The following is a 20,632-nucleotide window of genomic DNA, read 5'->3' on the forward strand; positions in this document are numbered from 1 at the left end:
TATCTGATTAAAAATATATAATTCAAATCACTCACCTTCTATAGGATTTGGGGAAAAAGGTGAATTTTATTTTTAAGATTTGATTTTGTTGCTAAAGCTAAAAAACAGGTTAAATTAGGGCATAAGATCTGCCACAAAGATTGACCGTTTTCTGCCATACAGATTGACTATTTCTTCTAAATATTATCTCTAAGGCTAAGATATAGATTTTCATAAACCACCATTTTTCCTCCCCCCCCTCCTCCCCGCCTTCAGGGACAAAATTCTGCTCAAGACACTGATCTAATCACACCAACTCAGGGAAAAAAAGCACACTTCAGACTTACTAGTACACTGAATTTCACAGCCTGCTGACTGAAACATACAGATCCAAGTAAGGGGAATAATGCCACAAACCACAGGATCCATGCAAACGTGAGTAGCTTTCTGCATAACTGATACAAAAATACAGCCAACAAAACGGCACACACTGCTAGCAGGCTCATTGTGAACAATAAAATGAGTTTTTTGCTTTAATCACACTGTTTTGTTTTTGTTTTTGTTTAAATTAAGTTACTGAGCCAGTTTGCCTAATGTGCTCTGAAAGGCTGCTGTTCAGGTGCTCAACTGATTTATTGCTTCTGTAAGCGATGATCCCGAGCGCTCGCTCATCTGTATTAATTGCTGCTGCTAGCTCAGCCTATCGGCTCTGCAGTAGGTGCATACAATTAGCGGGGAGCAACCTCCTCCTCACAGGGGTTGCCTCCTCCTTGCCTGAAGTGGCGATTTAAATGTTTTCACAATAGAGAATTAATGGATCAAAAGGCATTAGAAAAGGTTACAAGGTAGTTGATGGAGTAAAAAAAAATCCCATGTTCACCAAGAGTCTCAAGTTTACCCCATGTTAAATTCTATTTTCAGATTAAATACATTCGGGATACTATACAAAAATCTGTAATGCTGGAAACCCCAATTTAACAAAACATGTGAAATACCTGACTTCACACCCCAAGTAATTTTGTGCTTGCTTACTTTTTGTGTGCCTACATATGTGTAAAAATGGATTGCAAAGCCACAGTGCATCTTGAAAGGTAAACCTCTAGCATACACAGATACAACTCCAGTAGCAATAGAAAGATTGTGAAAATAAATATATTGCTTAGAAAAAGCATTCATAGGCTGCAGTGATGAGACTTTTAGAAGATACTACTGAGTGGTGAAGCCTGACTGACAGGCAGTAAGTAACGCAAAAAACCAAAAATCCCAAAGTTGAGGAAAACAACAAAACGTGCAATATCTCATCCGCTTCATATGGCAACAGTCCTGTGCTAGAACTAGAGACCTGACCTGTGACCTTCATTGCACGCTGCTTATCCTCCTCCCACCCTCCCTCACTTCCAGCCCCGCTCCCGTGCTGCCCAGCTCACCCCCACCGGGTTTGCCAGCGCTGCCCTCATCCTCAGGTTTGACAGATTTCCCTGGGAGAGGACAGAAGGGGACGAGGTGGACACACACCTAACGCAAAAGCTACTTCCTTAATGGCAAATCCCTGCTTCAAACGTGGATGTGCTAAGTTTCCAACGTTATTGAAATCGTATTTCCTTTGAAAAAACACTTTCTTCATCCTAACCTAATGACTTAATTGTTTTGGCTGAGGATTTCCAGAGACATGGCTGAACAGCCTTAAGGTAACGGCTCAAAGGTGTAACATTTTACAAACATGGCTCTGTAATGGAAAAAGTGTCTTAACACCAGGCAGTAAAACCCTACACAATTATGCAGACACATATATTTCTATTTCTGTCCAGAAATTTCACTTGCTTCCCCTCCTGCCCAACAGGCAAGAAGGTCAGCTGCTATGAATTTGGGACATTGTAATCAAAAAATGAAAAATGGTATCATGAGTGCGTTAGGAACCTAACTGCTGGCTAGTTTATTCAATCCAGAAACCAGGAGAACTGGAGCGACTGACATGGATTATGCAATGTGGAAACCCTAAAATTCGCTTTGGAAGGAGGTATGTACATGTAGGCTGCAAAAACAATATAAATAACTCAATGCCGTGAACATGCTGTCGCATATGACACTGACTGAGTTAAAGGGCAAAACACTTATCATTAATAACTATATTGATGGCAGATGCTTTGAAAAATATACTGCATTAACAACAGAATCAAGTATTTTCATATTCAGGACAGAACAGTCATTCAGATTTATCAGCCCATTAGCTTTATAAACACAGCATTAGCTGCAGTTTAAGTGTGATGTGGTGCATCCGTAATGAGAAATTCTTTGGGTGGCATTTTATAATTAAATATCTCATGAACTATTTGTAAGGTCAACAGAGATTAATGCAGGATGTCAGGCAAGGTCACTGCGTGGATTTCTAGAGAATTCCACCCTCTCAAAACGGGTCACAATTATTATTTTCTTAAATACAGTACATCACAACATGCACAATTTATACAGCAAAAACTCTGCATGCATTAACAGTGTAAATGAAGTAATTCGTTTTGATAACTTATTTTGAAATAGAAAATATTGTGGCTTTAGGCTATGTGCAATTTCTCTCATTACTCTGGATAACTCACAGCATACAGTTTCAGTATATGGTAACAGAATATGATGATTAAAAAGGTATCACACCTTAGACTGAAGGGGAGGAGAGGAATCGTCAGAAATGGTTTCTGGAAATGCTGTCACACAGGTGGCCAGCAGAAAGCTGCAGCAGCTCCCAGCTTTCCCCCACCCTAGCATCCCCTGGTAGTGAGCGGGGGAACGAAGCTGTGTTCCTTCCAGGAGTGGTTACAGGGCAGCCACCCAGCACCAGGCTTCAGTCAGCATGTACTACATTCTGCAGCACCAGCAAGTCAAATATACAACTTGAAATGGAGGAAAACCAGTAATTTCTTTATCTAAGTGTTCATAGAATCATTAAGGTTGGAAAAGACCTCTAAGATCATCGAGTCCAACCGTTGACCCAACACCACCACCCACTAAACCATGTCCCTGAGCGCCTCATCTACACGTCTTTTAAATACCTCCAGGAATGGTGACTCCACCACTTCCCTGGGCAGCCTGTTCCAATGTTTAACCACTCTTTCGGTAAAGAAATTTTTCCTCATGTCCATGTTGCTGGTTCACACCATCACTTACGTCCTACAGCCAGCTTTCATAAGACCAGATTACACCTTATCAACTCTTCATCTGTTCTGAAGGGCCAAAAATATTTTCTGTGTCACTGGGAGACAAAGAAGTAACTGTATGCGTTTTACTATGGTATCTGAAAGTTATAATAGGACACATATCAAAGAGAAAAAATGTAAGTCTGAGCACATACTAGGAATTTTGCTTTTTCTTTTTCAGAGAACTGAATTTCTGAACAACTGTTCAGTTTTCGAAGTACTTCCTTCTGCAGTATTACATATGTGGAGCAAAGATGAGAATGGCCTTTCAAGAAGTACGATCATAAAAGGAAAAAACCATCCTGAGAACAGCATTTCCTGGCAAGTGATATTTCCATTTTCAGCAAGTCTTCGCCTATCCTGTCACCCTTTGGGGGCACCTTGCTGTGGTACAAGCCCTGCACAGCTGTGCTGGGGACCAGGCTCACACGAGACCAGAGCAGACCTCCAACAGCAAACGTCAGTCTGGGGCATCATGCTGATGCCCTTCTACTTCACGGCTATCTAAAAAACCCGCTCCAGGTGAGATGTGGCACAGATGGGTATGGTGGAAATGCCTCAAAACAAAGCTGTTCCCAAAACCAAAGCTGCTGTTGGAGGTACTGGCGTGACACGGCCAAGATTATGAGCTAATTAATCTGAGAGGAAGAGGAGTTCATCTTGCAGAAATTTCCAAAGACCTCCCCAGTTTCCCCCGCCTCAAAGAGTGTAGCTTAAGAATACTTCAGGCCTACCAAATACAAATCCAAGAGACATGTAATACTTCTAAAACACTTAAGCAAATCATTATCCCCAAAGCTCATTAGTGTTGTCTGCTCCCTCGCTCCCCTCCCTCCTCAGGTAATTACTCCTGCCACTGAGGAAAGCCTGAACTTCCCCTCTCAGGCTTCCCAAGCTCCTCCACACATACAAACACACCCAGATCTGAAGAAATGAACAGACAGAAGGACAGGCCCCCTCTTTTATCATTACTACCAGTCCTCGCCCGTAATAGCTTTAGGCTGAGACAAGACACTGGTTTTCAATTATTTGGGGGGTTTGTTTTGGGGTTTTTTTTCCCCTCTTCCTTCAAAGGCACTTGGGCACCAGGTGAAGACTGAATTAGTGCAGGAGGAGAAATCCACTGCTGTGGAATTATTTTATAGCTAACCAGATAGTGGGTGTTTTTTCAGGCAATATTGGCAATTAGTCTGTAGCACTTCAGAGAGATCTTACAGAGATGACAAAGGGGACTTTTGCCAGACTCCACATAAAACAAATACCAGCGTGCTCAGGAACCTGGCCAAAATAATTGTATGAACCCAGAGCGCTGCAGTTGCATTTGCTTCTATTAGATTTTGCAATATTAACATTGAGTAGGCAATGCATAGATATGTCACCATCTTAGATAAGGTCACGTTTACTGTCCATACTGAGAATAATTACTTCAGCACTGCAGTACTAATTTTAATATAGGACCAGAATGTGACACTTTATCTAGCACACCTTGAATTCCACCATTTTCTATTAAATGCATCTGTGATTTTTACATCAGACATCTTTTGCATGCTTTCCCGTGCCCTCATCTCTCCTCATTGCCAAGTAAGTTTTTCTATAGCCTACTGATCCACATCCCAAAATGTATGTATGTGAAGTAAGCAACCTTGCCAGTGCTCAGTTACAGGGGGAACGACTCCACCAAGAGCAAGACCTATCAAGGGCTGAAAATGAAGGTTAGTCAATGGAAGCGGCAGGACTAGCATCGATGGTCTCCTCCCTCTCTCTCTACTAGCCCGAGGAATGGTTTCAGGATAAAAGAATGAATTACATAAATGCAGTCTTAAATGCAAGCATTTGGGTTTAACTGGAGGAGAATAAAGGATGTCAGAATTTCAGCGGGAGTGCTGGCCGATGCCAGAAAGCGCCAGACTGGTTCTCCCCTGCGGTGGGTGCCTCCCTCCCAGCAGCACGACTGCAATCCCCACACGCAGTCACCACCTCCACTGCTCCGTTCCACCCACTCTATCAGCACCGACTTCTTGGCAACCTCTTATCGCGGTGTTGCTTATTGTACGTTCAAAATTTCTAATGTTTATCTTTTCTAGTGAAAGGATATTTTAAATGAACCGGTTTGTACTGAAATGTAAATAACACCTCTTCCTGCCCTGAACACCAGAGCAAGGGAAAATAGCGTCCTGGGTTACTCACACGTATGCCTTGCCAAGGAATAATTTGATCCACCGCTGGTCAAACCAAATCCCTCGGGAATTTGACTGGAACTACGTGGCCGAGTGAGAAGTTTTGGAGGTTCGATTTCAGCTCCAAATTCTGCCCCGATCACCCCCAGTAGGACGATGGCCGTGGCTTGCTTCCGTCTCTCTTCATAGGACGTAGATATCTTTTTCATTTGTGGGAGACCAGACAGACAACCTGAAATAAAAAGTAAGAAATATGAGAAAAATCAAAAGCAGGGATTGTTCTTTAATACTCCAAACAACATCGTGTTTCCCAGAGAAAATAAAAGAGGTTTCCATTTAACTTAAATCATGTCTTCAGGACTGTTACAGCCCTTACCAGGATTTTCAGCTGCGGGACACAATTCCATTTTACTTCTCAAAATCTACAATGCATGGTAAAAGTCTAAATACCACCTATTGCAATGGCTGTCATCAATGACACCCACCCTTCAAAAACCGTCAAGATCTCACAGAAAAAAGAGCCACCAGAAAACTGTGTAATTTCATAGTTTTTTTTGTTCAGTTGATAAAAGATCTGTGGAATTCTGTGTTTGTCTACTTTTTGTGAAAGGTGATTTTTGGTTTGCTTCTTGTTAATTTTAAATTTGTGTAACAAGTTGGGATTTTTTTTTTGTTAAAGATGATAGATTTTTAGGAAAAAACTTATTTGTATTATATAAAAGCACCTTTTTGTTTCAGGATCCATCATCACATTCAAAGTCTTACTAAATTTTCACTAACAGTATATGCCATTAAACCAAACTAGTATGTTTGTATACTAAAATGTTACATATGGTATTTTAACAAATATTTTTAAAAACAGTGGAAAAAACCTCACTGTACAATGAACTTCAAATAAAACTGAAATTTACATCATTAGTCTAACATAGCCCAGGGATTTTTAATTTCACTAAGCAGGTGAAGTTTATGTTTTATTTGGAGTAAAGAAATAAAGTCTTAGAAGACATTGACTGGAATGAAAATACTGTATTCATTTACTCTGACAAGTACAGTTCACTTTTACCTGTAATACTAATTCACAGCATACTAGCAAATGCCCTACCATATATTCTACAAAAATAATGAAGTCTTAATCCTTCTTACAGCATGCCGCTGTTAAACCTTTGCCGAGAAGTCAGAAGGCACCACCTGGCACCGAATGGGAATTATCGGGCTTGTAGATTAACGAAGGGTGAATTAGCGAGTCGCATTGTATGTCTCTCTCTGCTAGTGACATTCACGTGGCTCGATAGGAAACGGAATGTTACCTACAAGAAAGCTAACCAAAATTTTAGAACCCGTGTTAGAAGACCATCCTTGTTCAGGCAACCACGCTGCAGCTGTGACAGCGATGTGCCAGCCAAAAGGGAAAGAAAAACAACAGAAAGCTTAACAATGGTAGGGGAGAATAAAAAAGAAAGAGAAAAATCAATAGTAACTGCCTTCAGAGAAAGAAGGATGAAAATGGGCTGTAACAGACAAAGCAAAAAATGTAACAGTTTTAATTGTTTAGCAATCGCTTATCCCACTCCCGCCATCTGCAGACACCAGTTTCTCATTAACATTTGGATGTAGTCCGCTTGCACATCACACCTTACTGCAGCCTCTCTTCCCCAGCGCCCGGGGAGCACAAGAGCCACAAGCGGGTGCACGGCAGCTCCTGCACGGCCGTGCACACCATGGCCCAGCACACCCCGTTTCCTGGGGTGCCCCCCGCCAAAGGGCAACGCTGCCGGCCGGCGAATGACTGATGGCGGCTCCCTCCCTGCTCCCTGCGGCTGCCTCTAGCCCAGGTGCTCAGACAGAGCCCAGTGTGACATCTTAGATCAAGATGAATTGGCACAAACTCCTGATCCAAGATTGTTTTATACCATTTAATTTAGTTTCTTCCCCTGCTTGGATGAGCACAGCTCTGGTTATGGATTTCTATTCTAATGTGCTGCAGCAGGCGCGGAGAGCAGGCAGCAGAGCAGATGCTGGAGCAGGGGACCGCGGGATGCTGATCAATAGGCAAGGCGCTGACCCCGGCCGCACCGCCCGCGCCGGCCACGGCTCCCAGGCGAGGAAGAAAGGAAGAGCGAACACATGTGCTGCTTCCAGTAGGAAATTAAACCACAGGGGCACTCGGTGCGCTGCGCCCTCCCCCCGCCCGCCTTTCATTTGATTACAGCACTATGAAGTTAACCCTTCATTAGATCCCGAAGGACGGGTTTCAGAGCATCCTTCAAATTACAGGTCTGATTCAACAGAACTTCCACATTTCAACTTTAAACAGCAAATACCAAACTAGTGGGCATCCGCAAGCTCCGTCTCAGCCCCTGCCTCCGTCATCCCACGGACAGACATGAGCACTGCCGTTGCACAGCACGCGACCATACGTTTAGTCTGCAATTAATACAGGATCCAGCAGGAAAACTCCCGGGCCTGCAGTGGCACGGTGCTGTGTGCTTGGCGTAGACTCACAGCTGAGCTAATTCCTACTGCTGACCCCACGACTCCAGCACCCAGATGTCGAGGAGATAACTCTTTGTTAACCAAACAATAAATTCCAACCAGAACAGGGTGGGAAATATTCTTAGAGTGTTTCATTAGCAATCTGGCATATGATAGTCTTTATCCTGCTCACTGCTGCAGTGTAGGATTTTTCTACCTCAAAAAACCAAACCCAAGAAACTAAAAAAAAACCCAAAAAACCCCAAAAAAACAAACCAAAAAACCCCCCCACCAATCCCCCCCCCAAACAATGAAATCCCAACCCTCCCCCCAGCAACATTCCTCCCCAAAACCTCTAGATGAGAGGAGAAAAAAAAAACTGAAATATTTTTGCCTTTACTTTTTTTTCTTTCTTTAAATTACTAGCAGAAACACACAATTAATTGTAATGATTTCCTACAAATAAACTGACAGCCATTTGGGAGATTTATAAAATGAAATTATGTCTATAAAAAGTAGTCCTTTCTACAGTTTCATTTGTCTCATGAAAATTTGGTATTTTCTCACAGCGACGTGCCTCCATTTAATCATGCTAAAGGGTGACACAGAGATCCATTTTCTTGACAGGACGGTTGATCACCCTATCACAGTAAGAAAATTAATAACCTCAAATAGCTCTATGTGGAAAACAGAAGCTACACTGGCGAAAGGACAAAATCGTTCTACATTTTAGTTGTAAAAATAACACACTTCCAGATCCACACACCAAAAGAGAAACCTATTGTGTCCATGCATTTACCCAGCTGGGTTGCCTTTCAACAAAATGACCATAATATTAAATATTTCAAAATATCTCAGTTTTTGAGAATTAAACATCCACAACTGCTTAGAGGAGACAGCTTTACAGATAGCACGAAGCATATTTATGAAGTGTTTAAAATATAGGTAAAATATTTCAGAAGTTGAAATTGTTTAAAAGGCTGCGAGATATCGATTACTTCATTTAAAAAGCAGTCAAAGAGTGCAGCCATGAGGTCAGGATAAATTTAACAGTTTGAAGCACTTTACTAAATAACTCTAAAGATCACATTAATTGGCTTTACACAGTTCTTGGGTAAAATTAATTTTATCCTAGCTTACAATAAAAGGATTAAAAGACAAATTAAGTTCTCCAGGTTTAACTGGAATAGGAATCAATGGATTTGAATTAAGGCTGGAGGCGGTTTTATGAGAGATGGACTGCTACCAGATACTTTATATCTGCCATTAGGTGCATACTGATGGTACTCCCGTATTGTATTAGGTATTAAAGCCTCGCAGAAGTAGGTGCCAGGCCCATTTGTTACTATCAGACATACCATCTGCACGTGTGGTGCTGCTGCGGTGGTTCTGAGCACAGAAGGGTGGCCTCCAGCAGCCCCACTCCACCAAAACCGTGCCTAGCCCTGCTCCGTCAAATGGCTACCGTCACGGAGAGCCACCCAGCCACAGCATGGTGAACGACAACCCAACACAATTAATTATGGGGTTGTAATTACATCCAATAATTTAAACGTAATCATTGAGATTTAGTCACAATGTTTAGTGTGCATAATATTCTTTAAAGTGAAAAAACCTGGGAAAGATGTTGCAGTAGCCCCATTTCCATTGCCATACGCTCTGACAGCCGAGAGAGACTCCTCATCTGAGCTCAAATACAGAAGAGATGCACAGCACCAGGCACACCACAGCGAGGGTCTGCGGGCTTTCGGCAGCAGTAAGCCCGTTAAAATATATAGTATTTTGAAAATATATATTTGAAATGAATAAAATAATTTGCTCAAGACCACAAATGTACTTTGAATCAAATGTGGTAGGAAATCAGACCTTGCAACCCAACCTGGTATTTTAAGGGTACACAGAAAATCAACAACCAAAGCCCTCTCAATTTTTGTCACGGTTCGTATTTCCCAGCACCGAACGCACAGTCAGAATTCACTGTCTACAGATGAAAGCTTGCAAACTGAACTCCATGAAAAGCATTGTCACCCTTCCCTCCTGTCTGCCAGGTCCCTTTCCCCACGTTTCTTTTGACAAGTTTTCTGTTTATTTATGAAGGGAAGGTTTGTAACTGGGCAGGTTGGGATAAGGATTTCCATCCATCCATCCTTCCTTTTCCTCTCTCTCTTTCAGGCCTGAAAAAATATATAGTTAGTTAAATTCAGAGAATCCTCACAGTCCTTCCATCAGATGCCAGGGAGGAAGCGAACACACACCAAAGTGTGGTAGAGACAGAACTTGTTGGCAACAACCACTGAAACTGTCCACATTTGCAACTGTAATCGTTTCTCTGTACTAGACGGGATATTATAAAAGAATGCACAAGAGCTACAGGGGGGAAATGCAATTTTGCTTATATTAATCTTGGCCGTCAATAATTTAAAATATTTCTTCATGTCAATTGTACTATTTTCTTACAGTAAACAAATTTACATAATGCTCTCCTTGTGACCTAAAAAGGAAATAGCAAAAAACTTTAAGAAAGCTATATACTAAATGTGCCTACGAGAGATACTTATCCTTACCTTTAATTGTTCGGGATTCTTAAACCAGTCAAAGCCATGCTATGGGTTTGCCTACATTTCTAGTTTTTAAGGTTATACACAAAACAATAATTACAGTAATTTCAGCACCTCCTGAAAGCTTATAAAGCCAGAAAGTTCACAATAAATCAGAGCTGAAAAAATATTACAAAGAAGTAACAATAACAGAAAGTGACCACGAGAAAAATGCAGAAAGACAGAAACAATCTATTTTATCTAACCTTATGAAAACCACAGTTACTCATTACTAACCTCACATTATTAAAAGTAATTTGATTGCTTGAAAAGTTTAGCCATTCCTACATACACAGCTCCCTCCACTGGCACAGCAGAGAAGGGTCCTCCGTGCGCCCAGCACAGAAAATGGCAAGGGGCAAGGGATGCTCTGGGTCAGGACAGGCAGCAGCCCCCGCGCGATGCTGAACAGAGGTCTGACCCATCTCACCTGACTGAGCTCCCTACAGCTTACCCTCAGCATATCACTAAAAAAATATTAAGTGACTCCATACAGTCTCTTCTCATCTCTACTGTTTGGCTTAGTTTGGAATAACCACCTTGTTTTTTTTAAGAAAATTAAGCACCTTCCCATCACAGCAACAAGAGCAGCAGCAGCAACAACAAAAACCAAACAAAAAAACCCACCACACCCAAGAACCCCCAAAAGACAGCGTGGATTTTGGATGCAGGTCTTTGCTAAATACACTTCTGGTAATTCAAGTTACGTTTTCTTAAATATTATTTGTTCCTACTATCAGAGTGTAAATCAGAGAAAATGAGAAAATTTGGTCCAATAGAAGGAAAAATGTATCTGTGTCTAAGGCTACCTTTTCTTTGACGCTCTCCCGCTGTGCACAGCCTCTACTCAACTCAGGAGCTGAAGTTCCTGCCTGGAGGTGCCAGCGCCAATGGGGAGTTCGGGAACTTCTCCCAGGAAGCCCCGCCAGCCCACCCCCAAGACAGCAAGTTCTCACAAGGTACCTCCTTACTTCCTCAGTCACTACATGCACTCAGAACGCTTGTACTAAAGACTGCTAAATACCACGGGAAGACCTCTTCTGATAAAATAACGTACAAAGAAAAATTGTGAAAGGACACACACCCGGGTGAGATACGCCACCCTGTGCTGCCAAGTGTGTGCCAAAGTTAAAGCTACCTTTGTCAAGATTTAACTTATATACTCATTCTCCTACCACTTACAAGAAAAAGGCAAATACATAAAGCTTTTTCTTTGGAGCAACTTATTTCTATTTTCAGTCTTTTGTTCACTGATAGTGAAAAAATATCTGCAAATATGGAAAATTGACACATTCCTGAAGTTGTGACCTTTACCTCTTATAAACCAGGGCAATTCCGGTGTCTTTAATATATTTATGAGATTTACATGAGTGCAGACAGAAAGCTCACCTATTTTGTGAAACTAATTTTTTTTTCCTCCCACATAAACCAAAATTATCTTCCAACTTGACTGCCACCATGACAGTCAATATATGGCGGTAGAGCACAACACAGAAATCCGGCAATACAGTGGCAAGTTAGAGACCTTATCTGTGATTGCTAACTGTGAAATCTAATATTTATCCTTCTATCGTTATTAAGCATTTTTTATCATTTTCGTTTTTGCTGTTTTCATAGTACTTCACGTTGGGCTGTTCCAGGAAGCACGTATGAGATGGAGAATCAAACATAGATTTCAAACGCTAGCTTGCTCATTAAGACATAACACATTTTGTAATCAATCTTTCTACTATTCCTATAATTGAAACCAGAACTATAAAAGATTAATAACAAACCACACTGCAGCATTATCTATATATAGTTCAAATGCACACCGTTTGAATTAAATTTGCTCAAGAGAAGAAGTACAGGCATTTTAGTGTCATAACAATTAGTATTTTTAAATTAAATCTTTTGCTGGGTTTTATAAAGGTATCTGCTTTCAAACTATTGGATAGGGAAGAGAGCCACATAAGAAGAAACCAAGACATTTTATAAAAATTTCCTGCACATTATTATTCTTACTGATACGGTACATGTTTTAAAAGAGATATGTAAATGTTTAGATAATGAAAGAGGACTTGATAACACCACTTGAAAATAAATTTAGGTAAGGATGTGCAAAAGAACTGCTCTGGAATCAAAACAAAAGCTGGGTTTTGGGTGTTGGGTTTTTTTGTTTGTTTGTTTGTTTTGCCTTTTTCTTCCTCTCCCAAAGGTCTCCTCCCTATTGGCATGCTGAGCTGATTTATTTGATAATGCCTGTCTTGTTATTTTCCTTTCATGTCCACAGCAAAGTATTTGAAATAATGGAGCATTGTTACTACTGTAAAAACTTGAAGTGTTTAAATAGGACATCTTACAACAGACAAGTTTAATAATTAAATATCAGTAAGTCACATAACTTTGTATTATTAAAGGCAGGACATTTTCTGGTTTACTTTTTGATAATATATTCCCTGTATGATGCCAGTAATATGGTTTCATGCAGGTAGCCAGCTGCAGCAACTGTGAAAGAGAGGAGAATTATAAAACCTCTCATGGTAAACAATAATATTTATTAGGCAAGTATAGAGTATTATTTTTAGAAAAGACTGTTGCAGCCACCAAGAAATTTACAAAAATTGGAGGGAAAAAAAAAAGTTCATCTTCGTTAAATCTTTCATTTAAGACCCTATCTCAAATCAAAGGGTCTGACCCCACAAATGACCTCAGGTCAGACACCCAGGGGGGTGAGAGCCCACATGTAAATCCCCATAGTTTATCCACACGGTATGCTGAAACATGCGCTACTGAAAAACGGCAATGCATTTGTCAATTAAAAATGTTAGTTCTCAGGATAACGAAACCTGTCAGGAATCTGTTAGCCTCCAATCAAAGCATTACATAGTAGCTACTGGCAGCCTTAAGGGTTAAGACACTGATTTTCTTCTGCACAGGTGGTGCTATTTTAAGCCAATAGTGTGTTTAAATCCCCACCAATGAAATCAATACAGCACTGCTCTACTCAAGGTGAGACCAAATAAACCTGTCGGAAGCTCTGAGAAATAGGCTTTGCAGTACACACTGAGTGCTAAGTGCCTTTCAGTCCAGAGATCTGTCATTAAATAATCATTAGCTATCACTCATTCTTCCTAAAAAGCTCAATGCCTGAACTTGTTCGGTATCCACTAGGCATTCATACAGCCCCCCCCCATGCTCATTAGCGCTTTGGGATGATTGCACCGCTCTTGAACAACGTGCTACCTTGGTCCAGCATACCTGGAAACAACTGCTCAACTGCAAGCACAGTGCTCACACGCTTTCCAGCCTGCCAAGCCTATTTCATGCACCGAACACACCCCAAAAATTTTACAAATGAGCATTTAAGTTACTTGGCTTTATCCTGCAACAAGACAAAAGACAAATGTGTAGTCCGGCTCTGTTTGTGTTTACCCATGCACTTAGGCTTTACCAAAAGCATTCTGTACCTTGGAAAAGCTGAATAGCATTGCCTAAATCCCAGGCTGCTTCATGCGTTCAGATTAAAGCTAGTGATAGATGACATGTATTAATTACTTTCATACAGTTATAGATTCTTATCTGACCTTACTGCAACTTTTTTTGCAGTAGGAAACATTGACTTGAGTGCCAATTATTACTTTATAACGAGGCTATATGAAACCAGCAGCAAACTGGTTTCATCCATGTAACTGCAAATACTGAGGTTGCTGTTGTCAATCACTGCCTGTCTGTAACATACTAATAAAAACCCAAGAGACATTTAATAGTTACTGAATACCTGAAGCAAGGAAAACAATAACAAATTTCATCTTTGGAAAATACAGACATAGAGGTTAACCTGTTTTCTCTCAGCAATAAACGTTCCTTTTTTCACCAATGCTTTGTGAACTCTGTGCTGAAAACATCTGTTCGCTTTCAAAAAGCAAACAAATTAGCTGTTCTCTTCAGTACGCATGTGTTTTCACCAACAAGATCCACTAAGCAATCATCATCTTAAACTAATTTAATTCTGTTGTAAGCCATATAGCCCGAAGTATTTAATAATTCGAGAGTAAGTTTTACCACAGTGACATTTGATTGTTTCATACCGCATCCGAAAACCAGACGTCAGTTATGTAAGTATTGTCCCCAACCTTGCTGTTTCAATTTTTAGATGCAGTTTCGTGCTGCAGTTTCCAGAAATATCTATTTCTCTTCATTACCGTCTACATAAATGAGTCATAAATAAAAGCATTTTAATTGTTCATCATACCTTTTCAAAATTTTGATTATAATCACTGTAACGTCACTTCTAATAAGGGAAATTTTGACGGATTAACTCAGTGCTTTAAAAACAGCAAGTCACACTGAATGAAACACGCCTGATATTTCCCCACCTGAACAGCAGAGAATCCATTTTGTCTTTGACTATTTCCCTGCTCTCAGCCCTGCGAGGAAGCAGCATCCTCACCCATTTTGTGTTCCCAGATGCTGTAGCACAGTGAAATATTCTGTCATAAAAGGAGCAGCACAGCAGAAGAGAAAATTCCACTAAACTGCAACAGATTAGAATAGTGGCTGCAAAAAGTACTTACTCTATGTAGAAAAGTGCATTTTCTACATGAGTCCAGCAGCCTTACGAAAATTAGAGTGGTGTCTGTCTTACAGCTTTCTAAATGTATGACAACTCGGGGCATTTAAATAACTCTACCATTAAATTATACACAGTTTTTAATTCCATCGGGGAAACCAAATATTACAGAATAGTGGAAGACTGCATCATTAACATTTGTATTGGAAGTAACTAATTTGCACATAACTAAAGCCAGATAAATGTAAACATAAGATATATTTTTTCCAACAGCATTTAATAAGATGTTAATAAGAGACAATTAAATTTATTGTTGAGTTTCAGATCTCTCTAGACATAGGTAAGACTTCAATAAAACTGGTACAGATCTGGACTTCACGTTCTGAAGTATGATTATTATTTTATTGAAAGGAACATTAAGAGTAAAACTGTTCTACATTACAGTCATTTTGAAACCAAATGGCGACTTTTCCGATGCTTTATGAAAAGATGTTGTTCCTATTGGAAATCAATAGGAAGGCAGAAGAAATTAGATAGCTATGAATTGCCAAGAAATCAGTAAGAAATACAGCAATATCAGAACCCATGTTCTTTAACTTTTACATATTAAAATTCGACTTGCATGTGAACAGAACTTCAAGAATTTACAGGAGAAAACACGTGAGGTGCCATTATATTTTTCTGACCTATCTATCATATCATGTCTGACAATTTAAGGCATTTTGCTTTTAATACCTTTCTGATTTTGACAGATTAAAATACATTCCCATTGCTTAAAGCCATTATTCAATTCGAAGTTATTTAAGACATCCTTAAGAACATTCTATAACACAAAAAATCTCCACCAAATATTTATTTGCAAGCACCTCCTACGATGCTTCGCATCAGCCATTACCAGGAGGGGCAGGGGGAGCTTTCAGCTGCAAAGGCACCAACTCTGCCCTTAGGGAACTGTGGCGGGAGAATGATGTGTAGTGTTGAGCAGCACCCCACAACAAAACACCTTTTTCTATATAGAAATATTCAGGGAAAAAGGAAGGCTTTTAGCAGCATAACAAAGAGGATTTAGACTGAGATGAGGGTTACAATTCATCAGGAATTTTTTCCCCCAACTTAAGCCACAAAGAAACATGTAGGGAGGTGCTTTTCAGCACTTTTCCAGAGCCTTCATATGCAGCCTTTGAACTCCGGGTACATCCTGTTACGACAGTACAGGTACACAAACAGATTTCAAATCTCCCCCTGCACCTATGGATGGAAAGGAATTCCACTAATATGAAACACATATTTTAATATTTATTTGTTGCTTGTTTAGCAATATAGAGAGTCTTTAGACCAATAGTCTTTAATAGTAATAAAAATTTTATTCAAACTACAGTAAACTTTACCTTTCACGGTGGGATCATTCTAATCAAACAGTGAAACCAACAAGACTTAATTCTCATTTTCTGATTCACTATCACCTAATACAGCTAGAAACTGGAAAAACAAGCATCCCTTTGAACAGCAGGTGCAGGTTTGCGCAGGAGCAAGAGGCAGCAACAAGGAGGGAGGAAGCCCCAGGGCAGTGCCAGAACTGCGCCAGCCCTGCCGAAGCCGAACGCCCTCCGCTGCGGCCGGGGAGCCCCAGGGCCGAGCCGGTGCGATACACAACCCCGTGGAGTGGTTCCCACCCTGGTACAGGCAGGGAGGGACCCGGCGCTGCCTTTCAACACGTGCGATTTACACACAGCTTTATCGAGGGCTCCAGCGCTGAATACAGAACACACTCTATTTGGCTTTCAGTCAATTAAGCTTTAAGCTGTCAGCAAACAAGACTTTTAAGTTAATTTTGAATCACCACAAATCAAGTTGAAGGTTGTGAAAGGGCACGCTCACATGCCAGCATGAAAAAAGGCAGTTTAATTGCCTCTGAATAGCTATTATATGCTGCAATTGGCCTATTGAATCTTAGATGATCTATTTATTTATCAAAGTGCGAAGACTGGTAAAAGAATGAAGTATGAACTTTAATCATCTTCTCTCTTGCGTAAGTAGGTAAAATTAAAAGATTTTGCATATAGAAAGTACTATTAAAATTATAATCTTTTAACACAGTTCGATGTGTTTGCAGTATATTTTATTTTTGAAGTTACAGCTGTCCAAACTACAGCTGAAATGTGAAAACAAGCAATTTCCAATACAATAAGGTATTGCTTTTTTTTTTTAAACTTCCATCAGGTTTTTTATATACTATGTAGATAACTGATGTTTTGAACCTGCTAGCTTGAAAACCTGACTATCCAGAAGAAGGTATAGAAAAATGCTATAAAATGCTATAAACCCAGCTGCTATTAAAACGTGTTACAAAAAACCACTATAAATTTCAAACCAGACCTCTCTCAATGAAAAATACTTTTGGTTAGAATAAAATGACATCAGACAGCACCCACAGGCATGGGTCTTCAGAATTTAAAAGTTGTTTTCATCAATCTACCTAGAAAAAAACACAACACAAACTAAGGAAATACCATTTTTAAAATGTATCAATAGAACTAATTAATTTATGAATAACATCCTCTAACTTTGCTGTGACTAATCCTATGCTTAAAATACACTGTTAACCATGGAAAGCTGGTTTCTTAAGACAATGCATATATACACACACGTATAATAAACGGTAAAGTCTAGAATTATTACAAGTGAATGGACTTTTGTAACTAACTACAAGAAGATGCTTTCAAACATGACTAGTCCAACCAGCTGCAATTCTTCACTTGTTAAATGATGCAAGATTTTGACTAGGTGTTCTCCCTCCCTTCAAATCCCACTCATGGAGCAAGACAGCCTGGGGGAATTCATATCATGTGTTCTAGGCACCTGAAGGACAACCCAGGACCCTAATTTCCTTGAGTTACTGGAAAGAGGTAGGGAAGGAAATTCAGAACACCAAAGTCAGGAGCCTAAAGGTGCAGATTGGTGCCCACTGTTTATTGTTCTAAATGTCAGCCTGGTACCTTGTACAGCTTTTGTTTTTCATTGCTCCTATCACCCTGGGGGAATATTCACAATCTGAAACTGTGGTAACAGCTCCCTTATCCACTTAACATTGACCTCAGTCAAAACCCTCTGTGTTTTATGTTCTTCCTATCAACAAGTCCTGCAAAACTTGCATGAAGAAGAGTGGTCTGCATATAGAAACTGAAAAATTATGCACAGCTAAAAAACACCTTCAAAAAAATTACTAAGTAGTGAAAAAGATCTGCCAATGATGGAAAAAAGTAACCAAAACTAAGTGTGTGAGAAGTTTACTCTTCCAGCACTGGAAGAGACCACGTGTAAGGAAATGATGTGGTTACGACTACACATCTCATTTCACGTCTGCATTTAACCAAGCTATCGCATATCACGAGGAAAGTCCAGCTGGAGCTCAGGAGAAAGAGGCCACTGCTACAGCGACTGCTCAGGCTCTGGGGGGCTGGAGAAGGGGAGAAGAGAGGCTGGCCACAGGCTGTGGTGCAGAGAACACGGGAGACGAAGCCCAGGAGAGTCCTACAGGCACGGGCCAATCTGCTGGTCTCATGCTGTTATGGCTACCTCTTGCCTGCTTTGAGCAGTGCAGCTCATTACACAGCACGGGAAGAGAGGGGCCAGGAGCATTTTCTGGAGAGAGAAGCAGAGCACTTTGATTCATGCAAGAAAGATGAATGTTCAGGACAAATGAGATGCAACAGCTACTCACTACGTCCAGGTGACCACACAAGACTTTCCTTGGGCAGGAAGGTGAAGGATGGGGGTCTTACGGTGACTATTTATATCATTCTGGCATACCATGCAGACTAGTACAGACCACAGTCCTGCTGTCACAAACAATTGGCTGGTCAACAACTTCTGCTCAGCAGGTTATTGTGCTACTGGGTGCCCAGAGCGAGTTCTGGGATTTCAACACAGAAAAATATTTTCTTCTTTTTTAAGTCCAACATAGACTGACTTAGTTCTGAGACAACACCTGATATTTTTGAGAAGGAAGATAGGTCAGAGGAGTGATAAGGCATTAAAGTCACAAGAGCAGTACACAGAGCAAATGTGTTTTAAACTGATGAATTGGGGACCTCTGAAAGGATTACCCCAAGAGATATAGTCTACATATTGTTGGGGTTACAGTAAGTGTCCAGACAACACATGAAAGGCTTATGCACCCAGGGGCGAGGAGATGGCCAGACCCATGCACACCTTATCTCTTCCTTCATGAGTCAAAGCAGCCGCTAAGGCACCAGCAGTTTAACTCTGAGTTGTAAGAGACGTTCTGTAACCACACAAGTAAACTCTGCCCGTGTTTGGTTCTTTTAATAAGCTATATGTAATTATAAATGAAATTGTGGCTTGACATTTTAAACCTTATTTAACATCTACGTCATTTTTCACCAGCGAGTCCAAAAATGTAAATTAGAAAAGGGCAGAGGTTTCAGGTCTTCGCTTTACATCACTACTTCATTGCCTCAGGAATTAGTATAACCTCAGGGCAATAGCATTTAGATATCTAAGTAACAAACACAGCAATTCCAGAATTGCTATTACTGCTGTTGATGCAGTAAATTCATATTCTGCAATGTACTTACTGGATTACAGATGGAAAAAAGCTCACTTGTTGTAGAAAACAGAAGACGGTGATCTCAAACTGCAGATGTCCAGTAAACTTAAAACAAACAAACAAAACCTTCCCAAATTTCAAAAGTTGCTTCCAGGACTAAAGGAAGTCTTAAAGAAGTCGTACATTATATTTAACAATATATTGGCCATCAAGTAAATGATTCATGTAATAATAACCAGCACAAGCATCTGGGGAAGTAATTTCCACGTGGAAATTCCTAGACTCCAGTAGTTCTTATGGCGACATATGTAAGAACTGTCTTCCGCAGGCAAATGGTTAATTTACACAAGTAAATACTGCTAAAAGCAGTGAACATTATGCCCGTTAACAGCAGAACGGCTTCTTGAAGTGTTTGGTCCATGATTAAAGCTAACTTACCCCAAGACACTTACACCTTGCCAGCACTGTTATAGTTAGCACGTGCAATCAAGCTTAAACTTACTGAGGCAGATTAAGGGAAATCGGAGCGGTATTTCCAACTGTTTCTCACCACACACCTTTCTGAAATGCCGGATGTTAGAAGGAGCTGTACCGATGCTGTCACATCCCAAAGCGTTACCTGCATTACCTGTGTCTTACCAAAGGCCTCGGAGCCGCCGCGCTCCTTGCTAGGGCTGCAGCACGCGCCGTAAGGGACTTCCCTGCCCGCTGCCTCCTCAGGGTACCGTGTGGGGAGTAAAACTCTGTCGAATGCTGAAGCACAAAGACTTACTGTGCCTCTGGAGACATTCTTCAAATGTAAGACAAACATGACAATATAGACTTTTTTTTTTAGGCAAAACAACTGCTGTCAAGAAGTTGGCTAAGAACGGTACCAAAGCTGGTAGCCTTGACATGTCCCAAACGCATCGCCCAGCAACGACAGAAAACAGAAACTGTTTATGGATGCAATTGTGTCTCAACCATCAAAGAAAACACCGTATAGAGATTTAAGGATATTCCTGCCACAGACTTTAACATCATTACACTATTATTAGAACCAAAATAGAAAAACTAAAAAGTATGAGGCATAGGAAGTTTTTTCATTGCAATGCTAACCA

The 20,632-nt window shown here is 40.5% G+C and overlaps 1 protein-coding gene across 5 annotated transcripts in view; it reads right to left on the bottom strand.

Annotated features, from left to right (window-relative positions):
* Window positions 1-20,632, bottom strand: part of LOC143171857 (WD repeat-containing protein 7) — a 151,167-nt gene that overhangs the window by 66,165 nt on the left and 64,370 nt on the right. For all 5 annotated transcript variants that reach the window (XM_076360957.1, XM_076360959.1, XM_076360956.1 and 2 more), the window contains one exon: window positions 5,352-5,573. In XM_076360957.1, the coding sequence (XP_076217072.1) occupies window positions 5,352-5,573 (222 nt within the window). The remainder of the gene's footprint in view (window positions 1-5,351; window positions 5,574-20,632) is intronic.

Source organism: Aptenodytes patagonicus, chromosome W (genome assembly GCF_965638725.1).
Source record: "Aptenodytes patagonicus chromosome W, bAptPat1.pri.cur, whole genome shotgun sequence".
Lineage (NCBI taxonomy): Eukaryota > Metazoa > Chordata > Aves > Sphenisciformes > Spheniscidae > Aptenodytes > Aptenodytes patagonicus.